Source organism: Parambassis ranga, chromosome 10 (assembly GCF_900634625.1).
Source record: "Parambassis ranga chromosome 10, fParRan2.1, whole genome shotgun sequence".
Classification (NCBI taxonomy): domain Eukaryota; kingdom Metazoa; phylum Chordata; class Actinopteri; family Ambassidae; genus Parambassis; species Parambassis ranga.
The window spans coordinates 13,253,986-13,276,226 of record NC_041031.1 but is presented as its reverse complement, the minus strand read 5'-3'; the positions used below and the strand labels follow the sequence as shown (position 1 = coordinate 13,276,226).

Genomic DNA, 22,241 nt, shown 5'->3' with positions numbered 1-22,241 from the left:
ACTTTTAGCTTGTACTATTTATGGACATGGAACAAGTCTTAACACACAGACCTTATTATGCCCGTGTTGTAAATAGGTAATTCATAAATGATTAATTAACACTGCTTATTTCCCTGAAAGGCTTACCCTGACCTGAAAAAAATGTCATTACCACGATCTGCATTTAACCCTAAAACAAAAACACAATTCTTACAAACAGCACGGCTTTATTCTAAAAGGAATACTAACAGAAGAAATTAGCACATTAGTGTCTGTCAACACAAGAACCAAGAACCTCTGCAGACACATTAGAATCTTATGTAACAATAACCTGTACTTCTGTCACACACACACACACACAGTACATAATTTGGTGGTGGAACATTAGGTGAGGACATGCGGTATAAACTGACGATAATAGTGGTTCAGAGTAGTGGCTGTGGTCTAATTGGTGCATTGCAAATACACATCAGTCAGTGTTGGAGCCTTCATTATTCCCCAGAGTTTTTGGGCTTTGTGATGAATTCTGTCTCATTCTGCTTTAACCAGGCTTCAGCATTCTCTGACAGCGTATCATTGACAGCGGTCTCCTCAGCAATAGAATTTCATGTCGGCTATAGAGACTAAACACAAGGACATGCTTAATGGTTTGTACACACACACACACACACACACACACACAAATGTGCTCAGGGCCTCTAAAAAACCATGAGCAAAATCGATAAACACAGCAATTAATCTGAGATCTGTGATTTTCTTAGTAAACTTTGTCATGTATTATAGCAGATCAGGCCACTTGTGTTGAGAGATAAATGCAGAACCTTTAAACCTGCACACATTTTACAGTCTTTTTTTCATCTAAGTCTTTAAAGGGGGCAGAAATAGTTCAATATTAAGCATGAACATTATAATCAGGAGCTTGCACAGAGCATTTGACGACAGCCTGCTAAAAGTGCTCATTTCTACCTTCATCACAACAGGCTTCCACTAAAGCCAGGTCAACAAATCGACGTTAGCTAATAACAATAGTCCACCGCCGCTGTGTCTGCAGCAGGTCTCTCTGCTGTCAGAGCAGCGTTTCACAAACACTGAGGTCTTCAAGCCACAGCACATGGGCAGGGGAGCTGTCATTGAATTGCAGCACAGCTGGGAAAGTGATGACAATATTTAGTCATCACAAATTGAACAAAAATGAACAAACAGGAAGTATTCTTTTGAGCTATACAGGCTTACTGAACTTTAACGCTAACATGTTACCCTACTTTTCCTCCAGCTGTTCTCACTGACTCTCACACACAGCTAGTTACACTGCTCAATACTGGAGGAAGTCCAAGCAGATTTGTCCCTATTAACCAAAGCCTCTGTTTGTGAAAACCAGATATTTCCTTCGACTGCCAAAACCATCCAGTTCTTGAGAAAATGAGTCCTAAGTATCAACACTAAGATATAATGTGTAGTCCTGGGGTATAAAAAGGCAACAAAGTGTGCAGTAAGTAAAATATATTACTAAAAATAATGTTTTGTGCACTCAAAGTTAAAATAACTCAAGCTAAAGGCCCTTTTTCTAATGTAACAGGTACCTTTATTCTGGATAATTGATCATAGTCTATATAGCAAACGTCTCATATGAATGCCTTGTGATTAGTATCTCTGTTTTCTGTCATATTGCCCCAGAAATGACAGACATCATCACTGTCTATTGCTCATGCATGCTGCATATTCATGCTGTACCAGAGAGTTCAAATATTATTTCACTCAAGGTTTATTTTTGTCTATCCTGTGTTTCGACACCATTTTTCTGAAATTCTATCTCAGTTGCCAATAACGTAAAAACAAATATTGAATTGTCCTCGCTCTGTCCACTCCATCTTTCTAAAATCTTTTTTTCTTTCTCCAGAGATCCTCGAGAAAGTGGAAGAGAAAGAAACAGATAGAAATAAAAGAAGCTATAGCGAGAGTTTCAACTCATTGTGGCGAATCTCAGAGGTTTGTCAATGTTGCCATGGATACAAACCCAGCCTGTATGGATAAGAAGAAAACAGTTTTGTCAGGATGTCTCCAACTCTTGACAGCTGTATTTCTACAGAACATGCTTTGGACATATTTGCATTGCTCTTTATGAGTGACATGCTGTAGGGCTGCTGAAAAAATACAATATAACAATTTAAGTGCAGATGTAATAAAAAAATATCCATGGCAACTTGCAAAGTGATGAAGAAAAGATGATGGTACAGCAGCTACTGCACTGTGCTCGAATTGTTTAAGGAGAAGGGACAACACAGAACCACAGAATGGCATTAAAGCCAAGATGGATAGCAGAAAATTGATCTTTTAAATGTTAATATACAGTGACCTCGAAACCTCTTCCTTTACTATCCCCTTGTGTAGCTGTACTTGACTGATAAGGCATTAGCACGTGTGCTTTTTAGTTCTTGATTTTTTTTTTGCAAAGGTGTGCATAAGAAGTGTTTCAGTCAGAATCTAAGGCATAATCAAGAGCATCATTGTGTAAACTGTGCTTATGACGGGCTGCACGATGCAGTGGTTAGCCTTCAATCCTGGTTTGCATAGACTCCTCGTGCCTGCGTGGGTTTTCTCCTGGTATTCTGGCTTCCTCCTACATACCAAAGTTGTGTGTGTTAGGTTAATTAGGGACCATAGGTGTGAGTGTGAATGGTTGTCTGTCTCTCTTATGTTAGTCCAGCAATAGATTAGCGACCTGTCTTAGGGTGTATCCCATCTCTGGACCATTTAGAGCTGGCCTCCACCATGACACTGTAGTACAGGACAAGAAGAGAGAAGCCCACCATTCTGCATTAGTGCTGCTGGTCAGAATAGTCAATACAATACAACTAATTATTTTTTACACAAATATTTGATGTTGTATTACAACAGTGTGGTGACCCATCCTATCAATCTAGCACCAATAGAGTAATACATTCTGTTTTAATTCAATGGTGGAAGGCTAAACATTTCTCCTGATAGTTAATCACAACAAACATATGCAGCATACATGAGGATTTATGTGCTCCTGACAGATATGTGTGTGTGTTCACATTCCACAATGTTAAAAATCTTTAAAAACTAAAAAAAAAATCCAAAAGCATACTGTGTAGTATCCTGAAAAAAACTATCTATTATTTAGCTTAAAGAGAAACAATCATCTGCCTTGTTTGTCTTCAGGGATGAGCAGTGTGACATGAAATAATGTGAGGGGAAACAGTGAACTGGTGAAAGAAAGCTTTTTATGAAACCTTGCCAGAGGCCAAACTTGTTAAAATGCAAAACTTACAGCCATTTGCTGTATGATGTGATGTCAAAGGGACAAGGGTAATCAGCTGTAACATGATGGCGGTGGTGACAGTTTGACCTTATATGACCATAACCCTTTGTGACCCGCTCCATAAAAGCACCTGTTAGAATCTACTGTAGGGTATTTGGGAATGGAACGTCCATTCAGTTCACCACAGCAGGAAAGTGACAGCTTTACAATGTGTGGTTAGTGATTTTTGAAGCGATCAATACATTGCATTGACACCTATGTGATGATGAGCTCTGCGGCTGCAAGGAGATTTGTTGATGGAGCGCAGAAAGAGATTCGTTTTCTTTGCAGATACCAAATGATATCAGTATTATTCTAATAAAACACATTAATCCAAATAATTGACTTCATGCAACATCAAACATTTTGCATTTTGTGGCATTATATTCAGCTTCTCATGATTTATAGGCCACAGGAATTAGGATACTCATAAAAATAAGTGATCAAAAATCTCTCTGACACTGTCTGAGTAGATTTTCAGCCTAATCAGAGATGCCACTGTTAGTACACCCCGCTGGAAATAAAGAGCAGAAACATACGCTCGGTATAAAAGAGAACAGTGCCCCCCTCTTGCTTTCAGGCAGATTTCTGGAGCTTACTGTGGCTGTATTGCACACAACAGAGGCATCTGTGGTCCACATATATCCCGACATCCACGTACTGTACTTCTCTGCGCGAGCATCTCTCCAACGCAGTGCGGCTTTAAGAGGACCGGGGCTCTTAAATCTGCTGCTGGCTCCTCCTTCCGCCATGATGTCAGTCGGAGGGAGAGGGAGAGCGAGAGGGAGAGAGGTGGGCAGTATTGAGGAACTGAGTTCATACAATACTACTGAGACATCTACAGCTTAGCAGACAGATACGGTGAACCGCCTATCCCGGCTCCTGTAAGTGATGCTGCACTGAGGCACACTTTGATCCAACTCCACTGGGGGGGCGATGCGCTCTCTGCATCCCTCATTTTAAGAGTTTTTTTTGGGGGGGAAGCGTGCACAGCCTCGAATCAGTTAAAACAAGTGATCATAAAATAAATGAGGTTTAAGCCTCCAGTTCTTCATCAGAAGTCTTTTTTCTCTCGCTCCTCTTGGATTCAACTTTTACGCGCGGGTCTAGAGGCGTTTAACGCACACGTGTAGGTTTGTGCCGGCGATTTCAGCTGGTAAAATAAAGTAGGAAATTGATGGCAAATTAGACCAGGGAGACAAAGTTTATGTAAAAGAAGCGTGGATCGCTGCGTATCTCCGCCTGTGGGATTGCGAGACCAAGACATCAGAAGAGGAATTACAGCGTCCTTTTCAAAGTTGATCGCTGTGCGTGATTTATTTTTTCCCTTGCACCAGAGGACCAGCGTTTTTTTAGCACATGGATAAGTTTTTGTAGTGGATAACATTTTTTTTCTTCTACTTTCTGCCTTTTGCTGCCGATTCTGATGAGGATCCATTCTCCCGGTTTGTCCCTGTACTTCACATTAATTCATGGCACTTCTTTTTTGTAAATCAGTGATGTCTCTGCGCGACGGTACTCACGGCTGATTTTTCATCCTGTTCGAGTGTAAAAGGTAAGCTTTGCTCCTAAATGTGACTTTACTGTTGAGGTGGGGATGTGTTTTACTTTGGCTGAAGGTGCACATTAGTGTTCTGTCTCCTGAGCTCATTTAGTAAAGCTGGAGTGCGCCCAGCAGCCTAATTTATGTGGTCCGTATAAAATCAAATTGATGTCCCAATACCGGCGAGGACCTGCGCTATTTACAGTCACTGACAGCAACATAAGCACTGGGCGAAAAATTAGCCATAGTCTACAAGCTACTTGGATAAATCAGTGTGTTTCGACAGTGGGTCATTTTGATGTTTCGTGGGTTTTCCTAGAGCTGCTCCAAAGACATAACAGGCGTCCCTGCGCACTTAATGTAAACAGAAATTGTGCATTTACACGGTGCACGGTGGAGGACATAAGCCGAGTTGTCGCATTATGAGTGTTTATCGCGTGGTTGGTCACGACTTGGGGCGTAATTTAGTCTTGCTCACCACTGATCGCTACATAGATAGATAGGCCTACTTTCCAAGAGCATCCAAACTGCAGGGACTTTTCAGCACAGGTTTTCTCAGCGGCTTGGCCGCTATAAGGTCGGTGCGTGGGTGCGCGGCAACAGCGCGCTCCTGGTCAAGCGGTTCAGCTGTCACAGACCATAACCTGAGGGACTGCCATCCTGTTCTCCGACTCGAAAGTGAGAGAGAGGAGAGAAAAAAAAACAAGCAAACAAACAAAAAAACATAAAATAGATTGCTACTAGGAATAGTTGTTCAGTTCAGTCTGTAAATCCCCGTTGGCTTCAAGATTAACCGCCACAGTTGGTTGTTTGGGCTCTTAATATGCTTTACCTACTCGGGGCGCGCTGTATTATTATTGGGCTTGTTTTGAAAGGCCCATCGAACCCAATATTTGCCAGAGAATTAAATCAAATGGTAATGCAAGTGAGCTGCATTATTTTCTCTGCAGCTTGAGCGATTTATATGAAAATAAGTCAGTGCATGTAATGGAAGCAGGCCCCTTTATTTGTTTGATTTGAAAAAAAAAATGCAATAAACCCATTTATTACCCGTCCTTATTTGGAATCCACCAGTACAGTGGGTACAGAACAGTAGCAGCACCATTGCAGGCTGACATATTCTAGCATAGTGTGTTAAAACACATCTGCAATTATGGTTTATGCCTCTAATAATACATTCTAGTACATATTGTCTGCTGAGAGATGAGATTGGGAGTCATTATCTCATAGGGAGACAGTGCGTTCTGATGAGTTCATAGAGTAACTAAACTATGGTCTCAGGGGGTTCTTGCAGGTGTCAAAGATGTCTCATTGCTTTTAGTTTTGGTCTTCTGGGGTATGGTGTAGCTTCACTGGCACACATTAAAGCTCCATCCACACTCAGTGAAAACTCAGTTAAGAGTTTGTCCATGATTTGAGTCTATTTTAGACCCTTTTCCTGAACATCTTTATGCTATTCAGCGTATTTTAGCTGTTGAATTGCCCTATTCATTTCCCATAAGGGATCATATATTGAATACGACTGCCTATTGAACTCCTGAATTGATTTCAGAATCCATGATGGTATCCACAGCACAATTTTCACTTGAAATATGAACACTTATATAAAACACTTAAAATATATAAAAACATTCTCCTTAAGTGACTTTCCAGTATTATTAGAACAGAATTATATATCTTAACACTCATTCATCTCATGCATGGTTAACCATTTAAATAGTTTGAGTTAACTGCATGCTTTCTGTGCCAGTTTATTGGATTGGCCGTGAGTTAAGATTTGGTCACATTTATTTATTTAAAACAAGAGTCAAATGAAACATGAGCAATGATGTAAACCTGCACCCGAACGATTCAGCTTTAGGATTCTATGCGCATGTATGGACTGCCCTCTTGAGGTTCATGATCACAGCGTTGAAAATTCGCTTGTCATTTTACTAATGGAGGATGGTAAGAAATGTTACCCAGCAACCATTTAATTACTCAAGTATTATAACTCTCCATGGTCCAAGTCTATCTAAGAATAAAGGAGGCGGATGCAATGTGACCGGACACTGGCTTATTCAGCCAAAGAGCATCGCCAGGCTTTATGTAAACACTGCGCTTTGTGTTAAGCATTGAATCTATGATATATCATTTACTTCCTTTAATCACAGATAACAGATTGTAAAACTTACAAATACCAGTGTTATTTGAGCTTGATGAATATATATTACATCTCTTATAAAATCTAAAGCGAGGCCAGTACAGTGCCGAGAAACATTTCTCTGGTCCTGTCTCTTCCCTGCAGCATGACTTAGGTAACATTTGTGAAGTTTCCCCATGAGAAGACAACTTTTATTCCCCTTTCTTTGTAAAGAGAGTCGTTTCAACCACGTGGATGGAAAAAGAGCTGACTGATCATGACAGGAACCTGGACTGTCAGGCTGTCAAGCCATCCGTAAAGCTTTTAAAGAGAAAAAAAAAACCAAGACAACCAGAAGTATTACAATGCATTCTTTCTAAAACCTCTTTAGATCCAAGAGAAATATTGATAAATACAACAGAACAGCTGCAGAAACCCGGCTTTGACAGTTAAAGGACTCCAAATGTTTTGGTGACCAGCCTCACAGTAACTACACTGAAAGTTTCCAGTGAGGGTACCTTAAGGGTGAAGGCAGAGGCTGACATTATAACTCTATGTCTTGCCTCTCGCTGCTACCTTCAGCAGATGCAAACACTAGGAAGAACTGTCCATCACGTCGCCATGTAAAGGGATCTAGGGCCGGCCCAGTCTTCTGCACTGTGTCTCCCAAGAGGGAGGCTTGAGTTTGCCTACTGGATTCAACCTGCTGTCTGGGGCTCAAAATAGCATTTCAGGAGACTAGTGAAATGTAAGCAAAGGAGACACTCTGACTGACACCTAGGATCCCCCCTCTTCCCTCTCTCACTTTTTTTCCCTCCAGCGCAATACCTTCTCTCACCTAGCTTATCCCTCATGGTTTTTAAAGAGTTGTGACAAGTGAAGAGCACTGCAAATGCTGGAGAATCACGTTTAAGATAAAAGAACCATATTCAAGTTTATAGAATACGAGCTATATGTTTGATATTTCAACATTCATGCCTCACTTATATCATTGTAAGGGTCTGGATTCATCACTTTTCTGTTTTTCTCACGTCACATTAGCATTTCCAGGGTGTCTTTTTTTTTGTTACTACATTTGTACTTTGAGTGAAAAACATACTACACCTCTTCATCCCACAGAACATTATTGTCACTTACAAGGGAGAGGAAATCTAGATCACGCTTTGATCTTTTCTGTTTTTTCACTTCAGCGAATCACATCCCATTTAAGGATGTAATTTAAACTTCATTATGCGTTGTGCGTGCTCAGACTTGGCCTGCCTGGCGATCATCACGGTAAAGCAATTGCTGCTCACTCTCAGAAAGATGCACACTTCAAAGTAAAGTGTGTCACAGTCACTAATAGGATATATCTCATCAATATTTTGACGTGACAGTAAAACACACAGCCTATGCTGCACGTGTAGAATGAATACCCCTCACAATGATCGATGTCAGCCACGTTTTAATGTTTTTTTTCTGTTCTTTAATGAGTCTCATGTGACATGTGCTTTATGAAACGTGTGAAGTCTGTCTTTACACATTTCATGAAGGCATTGCAATTGTTGCGGATTCAAAACCAGCTTAATTAAATTCTTATTTTTAATCAATTCCCCTTTGTCAGAGGCCCGAGAGCCTCAGTGGCTCTGAAGGCTGTTGCCTTGCCAATTTAGAGAACCCCTGTAGTGCAGTTTAGGCAGTCATACCTTTTCTACAGGATTCTGTTTGACTAGTGCAATGGATGGAGATTTCATAAAGTAGGAAATATTATGATTCCCAAAGAGCTACTTGTGGTCCCTTTGTTATTGTAGGTTTGTATGACTTTTACAGCACCGGCTGTAAATGGCTTGTGTGATGGCTGTCGTAGACTTTTGCCATCCTTTCAAGGAAATGGATGTTTGATTTCAAGGCGGCCTCCTTATGAATTCAAACCAATATCTGGAGGAAAATCATATGAGGTTAACAAATATTCAGAGGGTCGGTGGACCTAAACACACAGTGGGATATGAGTAATAAAATGATTAGCTGTTATTGCGCTGGAATACAGATAGGCAGTATTATTATGAGAAGTAAACATACCTGTGCTTTACCCTGATATGTCACTGTGGATTAAAAAACAGGTGAGTAATAGAAGTCTGTTGATCTAAGCCACTGAACATGAATGCACTTTTATAATTACACTGCATTTCAACTAATGTAAGCCCATTAAAGCCTGTGTGGTCAAGCCTTAATGGAGACCAGTATCACTGTGGGGGGAAATTTCAGAATTTCTTATGTTAAAAATGGGTTAAATAAACAAATAAGTCACAAAGTTCACCCAGTGAAACACACTAATCCCCCTAATAACAAACTAAATAACCTACAAATTAACTGGTGGAGAGCAGTCAATATTTCATGCTAGCATATCCTGGCAGGGAAGGCGTTACAGAGTATGACTCCTTCATCATCTTCCAATGACCTACTTGGGTTTTGGCAAATTGGGGTTCTTGCCCCCTGGCAACTTTTTGCACATATACAATAGTTAAATATTTTGTAGAACAACAGCATCAAATGAACTGGCACAAGAAAATGTATCAATGATTAATGCTCAGTTACAGCAAACCCATCTGTACAGCATTTTCTGCTGGGGGGGGTTTTTATCATAGTCATCATTCTGTACAAACAGAAAACTGTTTTGTCAGGATGTAATGAAGTTAACGATTAAAAGTCTCTAATTTGACTGATGGCAGCTTCCATGATAAATAATTTCACACTGTTGTCTCCTTCCACTGCTGTTGCTCTAAACAGTGCTCTTATCATAGCGTGCTAGTTTACACACATGGGCGTTGATGAAATATTTGAGAGCTCAATTGTTTACATTCAGAACAAATGAGGCCCTCCATTAATAGCTGCTGTCAAGCGATTTAACTGCAAGAGTGTCTGTGTGTTTGTGTGTGTTCATGCACGGAAGCACCAATGCTTAAGGCTCTGTTCTGCTTCCTCCAAATGAGCTGAAGTGTGTATGTGTGGTGGACCTCATGAAGCTACCCTACATTGATTCAGATACACTCTGAATTAGATTTCTTTCCTCTATGAAGGTAGTTTGTGAACTAGCTCTCAGAGAAGCACTATTTGATCACCATGGTGAACTCAACTGCTTTCATACTTTTCAATATAATGTGGAATGGTTTATTACAGTGATGAAAAGGATTGATGGAAAGCATGAACTACTAACCTTACGTGTCTGCCTGCTCAGTGGGTGTCATCAAAGGTTAATTGTGTAAAACCACCATTAATTTGCTCTCAAAGACATGGGAAGGATGTTGGCTCATAACTAGTTAGAATGAAGAGGTCAAGCTGAGAACTCTCCATGAGGGAAAGTAGTACTAATTACAGCAGAACTTGAATGCCATGTAATTTCATGCATTGACACTCTGTTCTGTCTCCTCTCCTTCTCCTCTCATCTTTCTCATGACAGAATTGCTGCAGTAGAACTGAAGCGCCCATCTACTCTTGAGTATGGACTTAGCAAGTCAGGTTCATGTACTGGTGGTCTTGCTCACCTGCGTGGTTCTACTATGCCAGGCCCAGGAGAGGGACTACATAGTGAAGGAGGAGCAACCGGAGAACGTTCGCATCGGGAATCTGCGCAAGGACCTGGACCTCAACTTAGACCCAAACATCAGGCTATCCTCGCCGCTGCAGTTCAAGCCTGTGTATAAGACAGGTGACGTGCCTTTGGTGAGGGTAGAGGCAAACACAGGAGAGATCTTTACCACCAATCACAGAATTGACCGGGAGAAGCTGTGCTCGGGGGTCTTCACTGAGAAACGCTGCTATTATGAGATTGAGGTGGCGGTGCTGCCCGATGAGATCTTCAGATTAGTCAAGATCCGTTTCCTGATTGAGGATGTGAATGACAACGCGCCTCTTTTCCAGTCCACTGTAATAAACATCTCCATCCCAGAGAACACAGCCATCAACACCCGATACCCGGTGCCCTCAGCGTTTGACCCTGATGTGGGGATCAATGGAATCCAACATTATGAGCTGGTCAAGGTGAGGATTAATCATGCTACATCTCCTGTAAGAAAAATGTTGAAAGGCACAGGGTAAAAAGTATTTTGTCAGATTCGAAGAAGCCTCATTTATGTTACCTTACTATTACAGCGGGACATTTTCAGTAGACCAGTAGAGTCTAAGTAGAGTCTTGTGAGTTAGCAACCCTTTTAAATGGCCCGTTTAACATAGTGGAAATCATCTGTTGTGATGACTGATACACCAAAAGCTTGTTTAGATTACATAGACAACTACAAAAATAAACACAATTATCAAGTCAAAATGAAAAAATAAAATAGTAAGCAGTAAAGGGATGACTGCTGTCCTTGGTCTTTTGTTGCTGTCAACAGACAGCAATGGTTTAAAGGCATAACAACTTCAGACGAAATCTTTGCTGGACGCCATTGCAACAGTTTATGGCCAGAAATCTGCTGAAAGTATGTCATTAGCTTTTTAGCTAATTAGTAAAACTTCCTTGTTTTTGAGGAGCTTGTGTTGATAAAACACGTCACTGCGGGTGGTTTTGTTAATATGAATCTCATTTCTGCAGAGCCATTTGATGCTTGTGCACGCCAGTCACGACTCCATGTGCTGCATCCTTTCCGTTTTAGTTGAACTGCCAACTGTAATTAAATAATTAATAATGTAAAACATTCAAACATCCTGAAGATGAATTAGAGATTCCTAAAGATCTACTCCACTAAAATTAAAGTTGATCGAGGCTATTACTGCATGCCTGCAGTCTTGCGTCTAAACTAAAAGCCATTTTGTACAAATTAATTAAGTTGAATAGTGAATGAGTGAATGATATTGATAGTGAAAGATTTGGTGTTCAAGTGAGCTGGTGGCTTCAAGGGTGAAATAGAATCAATAGCTTAGAATTGGCTTTTTGGGATTTAAGTAAAGAGCAATTACAGCCTGACATTTGATGGACCACAGCTCAATGTGGAAATATGTTTCTAAATCACTACAAAGAGAAAATAACAGGACAGAATGTATACAACTGCTTTTCATACCCTCAGTGGATGAATGTTTTCAATGCAAGCAGAATATTCAGCATTATCGATCATACTCTGACAGCCAGCCACATGCCACCTTCTGCATCAGGTTCAATATGTTTACTATTTTTTAATTAGTGACTACTTTTTTTATTCGGTGCAATGTGATACATATTGTGCATTAGCTTGTTTTATACTTGCCACAGTGCTGTGTATCTCCAAAGGCTACAGTGTATGCATATAGGAAATTAATTTAGACTGCAACGAAAATATGACCTACTTAGGAAGTGGAGTATGTTGCAATTTTACACCAGTCATTAATATTTCCATATGTTTTATTTCATTATGAGAGAAGAAATAGATTTCACCCTTTACAGTAATATCAGAAGTAGAAAGTGCAGACACAGCATATACTGCATGTCCAATTTCCAGCAACAGGTTACATGTACTGAACATAGTAGATTAAAGGAAGTGCGAAGGAATGAACTGTATTATGCTAATAGGTGCCTTATGCAGAAGTGGAAGAAGCATTTTTTTTCATCATCTAATTGATGCTCTATTAAACTGCAGAGCAATATTCTCGTTTATCTAATGTAGTCAGCCCTAAAAACAGAAATCTAACATTATAGCATGCACTCTTCATTTACAGTCTAGACTACACTTTATGCTTTGTGGATAGATGGATATTAGAGATGACGTGAGCTCGTACAAATGAAGTATAATTAAAGAGGGAGATGCAAGCCCCCTGGAGGAAACCCTAAACATATTAAATACATAGAGGCGGTTGTATCTGAGAGCACGGTGTGAGACCGAAATGACAAGTCCATCTCTGAGACTCAGATGAAGTTAACACTGTGCTCGAATGAACAGAACCATTGCTGTCCGTGTCTGCTTCGAATACCAATTTGCATTTTTAAAGAGTCCCCCACCCCCACCCCCCACTCCACCCACCGCCAAGACCTCTCCAGCGCAATGTCCTGAATTGTTCATGCCTGGAAAATCACCAACCAAATGTTCTGCTCATTATGATGATCATCTGCAATAATTTTCTTTGCCCTTTCACTATTGCTTTCTAAAACCTGTGCCTAGGCTGTGGCGTGCAGCGAATTCTTCTTCTACAGCATTCTTGGCATCACGTTCCTGATTTAGTTCTTCTCATTATATTCTCATTGTACTCGAGATTAATTTTCCTGCGTCTCAGGTTCCATACGAGTAAAACACAGGGACAAGCATTAAAGCAGCTGAAGACATTTTCAGCCTTTGGTATCGTTTATTTCAGAAGTGCAGCAGAAAGCCAGGGGTTTAGTGGGTAAGGAATGTGCAAGCATTTCCTAGAATAGCTCTTGGCCGCTAAGCCACCCTTGGACTATCTTTGTATGGTCCTGTGAGATTTGTCTCAGAAGCTCCCTGAGAATGATAGTTTGCCCAGTTTTCTTGTGTTGTGCAGGGCAAGGTCCTAATATTGTCACCATTGTTTTCACAACAGTGAGCCTTACTCAGTGGTTTGACACTCTACTTGTAATCTGTCTGAGTTGTCAACACAAACAGATGCAAAGAGACACAATTGTCACTTTTTGCACAACTTTGTCTTCTTCTAAAGCTAAGAGTGACAATGGGTAATTGCATCCTTACACAGTGCTCCAGCCACCACACATAATGGTCTGTAATCATGCTTTGAGTGAAACTCTGCCATCAGTGGAGCAGTGTGTTGCATCACCTGAATTACTGAGAAGTTGTCCTAAGAAATGGTCAAGGTCAGAGAAAGCAATCACATGCATGGCTGGAAGAGGGTCTCCCGTGAGAAGAGATTCGATCACTTTACATATTCACAGGATAACTCGTGTCAGCTCAGAAACTCAGGGCTAAAAAAGACTCGACTGCTGGCTTTGCTTAGGGATTTGGATTTTCACAAACATTGGTCGCATTCTCTATTCCAGTGAGTTAGAGCGTCCCATGCTACATTAACCATAGCTGCATTTACGTCATCACATTTAATGTGAGCATCTTGTCATTATGTTTAGATCAACGTCTGCCAGGCCAGGCTATCCTTCACTGATTAGCAGGATGATGAAGTGGACGTCTGTATTTTGGTTGGGCAATCTGAAGGGCTCTTAGACATAACCCCTCCGCCACCTACCTTGGTTTTTTCTGAGGTAATTTCCAGGTGCAATCCACTTAGCTGTTATCTAAAATATACCTAAGATTGTTGAGTGGATTGAGTTGTCTTTTTACTGGTGCTCGAAGTCTGAGCCTGACCAATTGTATTTCCAAAATGATTAGAAGTTGCAAAACTTATTCATCATGATTCATTCCCAAGTAGCACAAAGATCTTGATTAATTCATTGCAGGCTGCCTGCAGGCAGTGGAGTTTTGGGCATAGAGCTCACTGTGAAGCAGTGCTGCTTTTTATAAGCATCCTGGTTTGGCGCAATATCATCTTCTAGGGGTTGACAAGATGAGACAAACAATTCCCAGGTTCTTTTGTCTTAATTATATGCATGGGATTATGTCCAGGGGCATAAGTGGATAAAGGGTAGAGAGACCAAGTGAAAAAAAAGAATAAGAGAGAGTTTTTCTATCAGCATTATAAAGAAGTGCTATAGCTTGTGATGAATACCTCTCCCTATTTAGCTCCATCCATGGGCATCACTGTGACTCAAGTCCTCCTGATATATTCACAGCCCAATCTGAGTGTCCTCTGAGTTTTAATAAGGTCATCAACTTGACTGAAAGATGCATTCACTGATAATCTGAGGCACTGTGTAGTAGAATGGGTTTCAGAGTCATCCTTCCCTCATCACAAGCCACCTCTGCTTCTGTCACTCTCCCTCAATCATTTTCATTTAAATTAGCTATCTCTGATTAGATTTTGTACTGTACACACCCCGCATATCCTTCTTTTCCTCACAGAGACCTCTGGTCTTGCAGAGCGGGTTGAAAAGCGACTCAAAGATCAAGAAGACATGTATATGTGTGATGGTCAGGCATAATGTCCACACATAGCCATTTGGAGAGTTTTGTCCTTCTCGCTCAGCCTTAAGGTTTCCAGCCAGTGATTCATGCTAGTATTTGGCCTTTTCGTAGCCTGCCCTAGATCTTATCACAATCTACCAGACTAATTTTGCATTCAGGAGGATGCACAGCCTGAGAGATAGCTCTCTTCAACTTATTGAAATGCGGTGAGTGCTGTCTTGTCAGTTGTAAAATTGTGTGAAACCAAGACAAAAGCATAGAGGAAATGGTGGCTCATAAATCATCGTGCAGCATTTCCTTTGACACATGCTAACTCAACATCCTACTATTAACATCAGGCTTTGCCAAATATCAGTGCACAGATACCGAGCTACTGTGCCCAATCTGCAAACTGTTCAAACAACTGAGGATTGAGGAGCTCTGTATGGATATGGAGTAGTGCTTAACAACACAACCCCGAGAATGCTGTCCAGGACCTTTCAGTTCTGAGAGAAACAGTTCTGCAGTGTGCATAAAGACTCAGAGCTATCCATAGGACAGTTTCTCTACATTTCCACACAGACTTTTTATATGCCATGTCTGCTTATCCCTATATGACTTTTGCTTGCCAGAAGGATCACAAAATAAGGTCTAAAAGATCATTGCTGCAGTGTTGGCTGTTTTAAGTAGTTCTGTCAATCACCGACATGTTGACAACATTCCCTCTGCAAGCAATTTTTCAGAGTACACAATAATTTACATGCTGCAGCTGCACGGTTCCTTGTGACGGTTTACAACACTACGTTGGCAGAAGGGACCGTTCTAGATTTTGAAACAGACTGAGGACTCTTGTGCTCACAATTTGGTTGAAATGTTTCTCCTGTGAATAAGAAAAAAATGTATATATCTTAATCTCATTTGATAGCTGTGCCTAGACAGAGTAATCTCTTCCAAAATTATGTGCAGCATGAAGCTTATCTCTTTAAAGAGGATGCTTTTTCTTGTTTTACCATGAAACTGCTTCTGACTGAAAGAGCTTCAAAGGGCTTCTTTGTTTCATAATGTGCATGCAGCTCATTCATGGGCTTGATCTTCTTATTTCCTCCCCCTGCTCTCCTTTTCTCCCCTTTTCTGTCACTTATTTCTCTTCTTTTTTTCTCTCACTCTCGTTCTTTATTCCCTTCACTCTCTTTTGAATTGAAGAGGTGTATAGATCCATACTTCTTTTGAAATAGTTAATATGAGTGCTAGGGTTTTTTGGGGGGGATGGAAGGCAGTAGTCAGTGCCAGTTGCTCTGGTTTCTTGTGTGGTTTACGTATTTTCCTCCGGCTTAGCTTTTGTTGAGGAAAAGCTCTTTCTAATATGCAGGGTTTTTTTTTTACTCCTCTTAATCTTATGGCGATCTGGTCTTGCAGTGTATTTAAAAGGCTTATTGGTGTGTCTCCATTTCCAGCTGTCTGCCTCTCCCCTAATGAAGTAGAAATGTTGCAAGGTTGCATGCTCTACTCTGACTTAACACAAGATAGAAGGCAGAGTGAAATCTCATTTTAAGAAAAGCAGAAGAAATCTGATGAGAAGGCTAAAAAGGTAAATGAATCCCTTCAAGCAGTACTTTCCTACAGCAGCGAAGGCGATTTTCTACGATTGGTCACATTTTAAAAGGATTAATTAACTGACATTTGCTATTTTCTCTGGCACGCTTTTATGGGGTGTGTCAGAACTGAATAAAACTTTGAAACGAGCTGATGATTAGCATGTTTGCACATTTGCAGGGACCCAACTGTGATGAGCAGAGCAGTGCCAAGAACCAGCTGCCTTGTTTAAGAATGTCCCAGGCTGTTTAACTTGTTCTCGACAGTCATCAGAATGCATAAAAAATGACTCCAAATGAACCTAAAACAAATCTAAGGAAATACCTCAACAATCTGTTCCTTTGTTCTAAGAGAACTGAATATTTTACACTCTGACAACAAAGCATGCCCAAGGACACTTCAGAGATCCTTACCACATCACTTTCTTTGTTACTTCTTTGTTTAAATGGGATATTCTTAGTCACAGTATTTATACATCTTTCAGCTCTGTGTTTAAAGAGGGCTTTACAACTTGCACAAGACATGGCACCTTTGATCTTTGGGACTTAAAATGTATCAAAAAAGGAAACATTTTTCTTTAAGCATTCAGTCAGTTAGCATTCACACTGATATTTTGAGTGCTAAACACAGCAACACTGACTATACATACTGTCTTGTCTTCACAGAGTGTCAATGAGTTTGGCTTAGACATCATTGAGACTCCTGAAGGTGACAAGTGGCCGCAGCTTATCGTTCAGCAGAACCTGGATCGCGAGCAGAAGGACACCTTTGTCATGAAGATAAAGGTGGAGGATGGTGGCAACCCTCCCAAATCCAGCACTGCCATTCTCCAGGTCACCATCTCTGATGTCAACGACAATCGTCCCATCTTCAAGGACGGTGAGCTGGAGGTCTCTGTGCCCGAGAATGCTCCGATGGGGACATCAGTTGCTCAGCTTCATGCCACGGATGCAGACTTGGGTTCCAATGCGCAGATCCACTTCGCCTTCAGCAACCAAATGTCATCATCAACCAAACGTCACTTTGCCATCAACAGCTCAACAGGACTGATCACTGTGAAGCAGCCACTGGACAGGGAGGTAACTCCTGTTCATAAACTCATTGTCCTAGCCAGCGATGGCAGCTCTACCCCATCCAGAGCCACAGTGACTGTTAATGTAACAGACGTTAATGACAATGTTCCCTCCATAGACACCCGTTACATTATCAACCTGGTTAATGGGACTGTCTTGCTGTCTGAGAACGCACCACTAAACACCAAAATAGCTCTAATTACCGTCACTGACAAGGATGCCGATCTTTACGGCAAAGTAGCTTGCTACACTGACCATGATGTTCCTTTCCGCTTGAAACCTGTCTTTAATGATCAGTTCTTGCTAGAGACAGCTGCCCCACTAGACTATGAAACAACTCGAGAATATGCAATTAAGATAGTGGCCTCGGATAGGGGGACGCCCCCTTTGAACACTTCAGCTATGGTCTTAATTAAAATCAAGGATGAAAACGACAACGCACCCATCTTTCCCCAGCCGGAAATCCAACTTTCCATACCGGAGAACAATGACCCCTCTACACAGTTAATAAAAATCAGTGCCACTGATGCAGATAGCGGACATAATGCTGAGATTATTTATACTCTCGGCCCTGACGCACCTGATGGTTTTAACATAGACAGACGGTCAGGAATTCTCTCTGTTGGCAAACGATTGGACCGAGAGAAGCAGGAGAGGTACTCATTCACTGTCATAGCGAGGGACAATGGCTCCACGTCCCTGCAGAGCAATGTCACTGTCAGGCTAATCGTCCAGGACCTTAATGACAACAGCCCAGCTTTCACACACCCCGAGTACAACTTCTATGTGCCTGAGAACCTGCCTCTCTATGGAACTGTGGGTTTAATCACAGTGACGGACGCAGACGCTGGAGATAATGCTGTTATAACCCTGTCCATTTTGAATGGGAAAGACAATTTCATCATTGACCCTCAAACTGGCGTGATCAAACCCAATATCACCTTTGACAGGGAGCAGCAAAGCTCCTACACTTTTATGGTCAAAGCAGTTGATGGAGGACAACCTCCAAGCTCCTCCTACGCCAAGGTCACTATTAATGTTGTCGATGTGAATGACAATCGGCCTGTGTTCGTCATCCCGTCCTCCAATTACTCGTATGACCTAGTGCGAACCACCACCACCCCCGGTGCTGTGGTCACCAGAGTGTTTGCCATTGACAATGACACAGGTATGAATGCTGAGCTGCAGTACAGTATTATCAGCAGCATCATCATCACATCTAGGGTCTCCCCTCGAGGTCTCTTTTCCATCGACAAAACAACGGGTAACATAACACTGCAAGAGAAAATAGTGGCAGCTGATCAAGGGCTGCATAGGCTGGTTGTCAAGGTCAAAGATTTAGGCCAGCCTGAGTCATTACATGCCATCGCACTTATTCACTTGTTTGTCAATGACACTGTGTCAAATGCCACCTTTATCCAAGAGCAGCTGCGAAAAAGTATGGAGACACCCTTGGACCGTAACATAGGGGACAGCGAGGTAACGCCTCAAGCTAATGGATATGTGATTGTTGTCATAGCTATCATAGCAGGGACCATGACTGTCATACTGGTGATATTTGTGACTGCCTTGGTGCGCTGCCGGCAGACGCCCAGGCACAAAGTAGTACAGAAGAGCAAGCAGAGCGGAGAGTGGGTGTCACCCAACCAAGAGAGCCGTCAGATCAAGAAGAAGAAGAAGAGAAAGAAGCGATCCCCCAAGAGCCTCCTCTTGAACTTTGTGACCATAGATGAATCCAAGCCTGACGACCCCACCCATGAGCATGTTAATGGCACGCTAGATCTCCCAGTGGAGCTAGAAGAGCAAACCATGGGGAAGTACAATTGGGCAACCACGCCCACCACCTTCAAACCTGACAGCCCAGATTTAGCCAAGCATTACAAGTCCGCATCCCCTCAGCCTACTTTTCAAATCAAACCGGAAACCCCAGTGGCCCCAAAGAAACACCATGTCATCCAGGAGCTCCCCTTGGACAACACATTCGTGGTGGGCTGTGACTCTCTCTCCAAGTGCTCATCGACTAGCTCCGACCCATACAGTGTCTCAGAGTGCAGCTGTCAGGGGGGATTCAAGACTGCGGGGCAAATCACCACCCGACAGGTAATTCATGACTTCCTTTTTAAACCCACCCACACTAGTTCCCACTCACACTCCCCTTGCTGCCCCCTTGTAGGTGATGTGAAAGGGGGAGGGTGGGAGCATGAAGCCAAGGGATTTTCTCACACAGACCATGACCGTGTCTACATGAATGTCATTTGCACTTAAAAAATGGGAATATTCGGGAAACAAAAGAGTAGAACATGATTTGCCACAATTACAACAGAAAATTGCTCATTGTACCATCAGTTCTTCTTGCAACTATAAAACTGCAGAACCATTTATCAAAATACACATGCAGAATAATTTCTTATTCAAAAGCTTGGGTAATGGCAGCAGTGCAATTATGATCGCTAGCTATTTTTTGACTGTGTATAGTTGGTGGCAATGCAGCCTCATTTAATAAGTCGGGAGTGATTGAACTGATGCATTTGAGGTCAAGGGCGAATGAAGCTGGCGTGTTTAAAAAGTGTCAAACTCAATTCATCAGGTATTCATTGAGGCAAAAAGTGAAAAGGTAATAGCAAGAAAAAAATTGTTCTTATGATTAATAAGCCCACTTTCCCCTCTTCTTTTTCTTGTCCTCAAAATATTAAGTGATGTCTTAACTGTGCCAGTGAGGCTTTGTAGGAGTGAAACTCATTTGAATGCCAAGGTACAGCAAAGGGCTTATGATTCCCTAAGAGATATGTGCCAAATGCGAAGTGCCCCAATAAATAAAAACTGGCAAGGGAAATAAATGTAAATCAGAGGTAAGGAGAGGTGGCCTTGCTCAGTGCTGACAGCCAGAGCGGAGAGCTGTGGGGAAGACTTAGCACTGCCTGAGGCTCAGGGAGGGGGTCACAGGGATCAAGGTGACGCAGAGCCTGGAGACCAATATACTTAAACACCAAGGGAGCAGTAGTCCATAAAAACCCTGCCAGCCCATGGTTGCATTCAGCCCATAAATGCTCTACTTTAATGACCCCAATTATTGCTATAAATTGCACGTGTTGATACGTTCTTTACATTCTTTAGAATAGCTCTTAAGATATGTATTTGTCACATTGACATATTGTAGGACATGCTATCATTGTATTCCTAAAACATGACTAAGTATGTACATGTTGATATTTGACCTGCAGTGTTAACACAATGTGAATTTATCAAGCCTGATTGGTATGTGCGCGGTGTGGCAATTTATTCATAGCGTTATGTGCGTTGCCTTAGTTCTCTTCAGTGTCAAACACCCAGCTGATTGTGTTGCCTTTTTTTCCCCTCCACCATTTTCTCGTGTTTCTTTTTTATTTCTTTGTAAGACTTTTGAAGATTTTGTTGTTGCTTGGTTGCACTGGCTTTCATTTTCCGTTATTGTTTTGATCATGATTATCCCAACTGCCATTCATCCAATTCTGGGTCAATGTCATGATATTGCGTCAATAATTGATTCGGTTTGATGAGGTGCTTGTTTTTGTTTGTGTCTCGCCGCATGTTGCTCACAGTTTCTAGATTTTTTGCTTTCTTTTTCTTTCCTTCCTGCGTGACATCTAGTGAGATTTAAAATTTCTCATAGCATAGTTGTGGTAAATGACTGTTGATCCTGTGAGGTATTGTACTTAGGCTAATTTATAAAGACACCCACACAGAGTTGATAGTCATTCCCTTCATCCACCTTTTATTTGAAACCCTAGTTAAAAGCTATGCTCTGCCATGGTACATTATACATAAGCCTACTACATGCCCCCGGTGCCAAAGATTTAATCCATAATGTGTTTATACGACACACTGACGAGGTGTCAGAATGATTTTCCCCTCTTGCTGGTAGCGACTGCCCTGAAAAAAAAATGCAGAAATATTCAATCTGTGTTCAACAATTCAGAATTATTATTTGCTATCATTTGCTATGCCTCAAGGGTTTTAAATTTATTTTCACTTATGTTGCTGATCAGAGTGTGGAGTATTTTAGGACAAATAGTTTAAAGTCAATGAATGTATGATTAGTAAATATTTTCACAAATGGGCAGGTTATGTTGACACCTGATCATTTCAAAGGTATAATTACTCAGACATCTGATACAGAACGAGTGTATAATATGCTCATATTTTGGTGCCAGGATTTGAAGCTTATCACAAAAAACATCTTTTTCCTTTTGGTCCTACACCCATCTTCATGATGTTAATCTGACAGTATATCTCTTTTTTTTTCTCTGTCCCCTTGAGCAATTGACAAGTGATTCCTCCCACTTTAAGACATTAGATTTCCCTCCAGTTTAAAGTGTGCTTATTTAAAGCCTGTGTCATGGAAAAAAAATAGCATGAAGGTTCGCCTGATGAGAATCAGTGTCTTCAAAGGTTAATTAAATGCACTAAAGGGTTAATCACTCATAATACCGTATGATTAAAATCACTGTAATTGGTTTGTGAATGAGGACGATAAGAAGGAGGAAGAAGACAGCCGTCCTTTTAGATTATCAGGGATGCCATAAACTATCATTAGGTCAGTCAGGTTCTCGGGACGACAAAAGATGACCGGCAGTCTTGTTTGTTGACGCCCCGTCCCAGATTT

The 22,241-nt window shown here is 41.4% G+C and overlaps 1 protein-coding gene across 2 annotated transcripts in view; it reads left to right on the top strand.

The window, feature by feature from the left end:
* The first annotated feature begins 4,284 nt into the window (after positions 1-4,284).
* The window catches only part of pcdh11 (protocadherin 11), a 113,448-nt gene continuing 95,491 nt past the window's right edge, over positions 4,285-22,241 (top strand). For both annotated transcript variants that reach the window (XM_028416994.1, XM_028416995.1), the window contains exons 1-3: positions 4,285-4,856; positions 10,403-10,983; positions 17,192-19,699. In XM_028416994.1, coding sequence (XP_028272795.1) covers positions 10,444-10,983; positions 17,192-19,699 — 3,048 coding nt within the window. In that variant the 5' untranslated portion in view covers positions 4,285-4,856; positions 10,403-10,443. The remainder of the gene's footprint in view (positions 4,857-10,402; positions 10,984-17,191; positions 19,700-22,241) is intronic.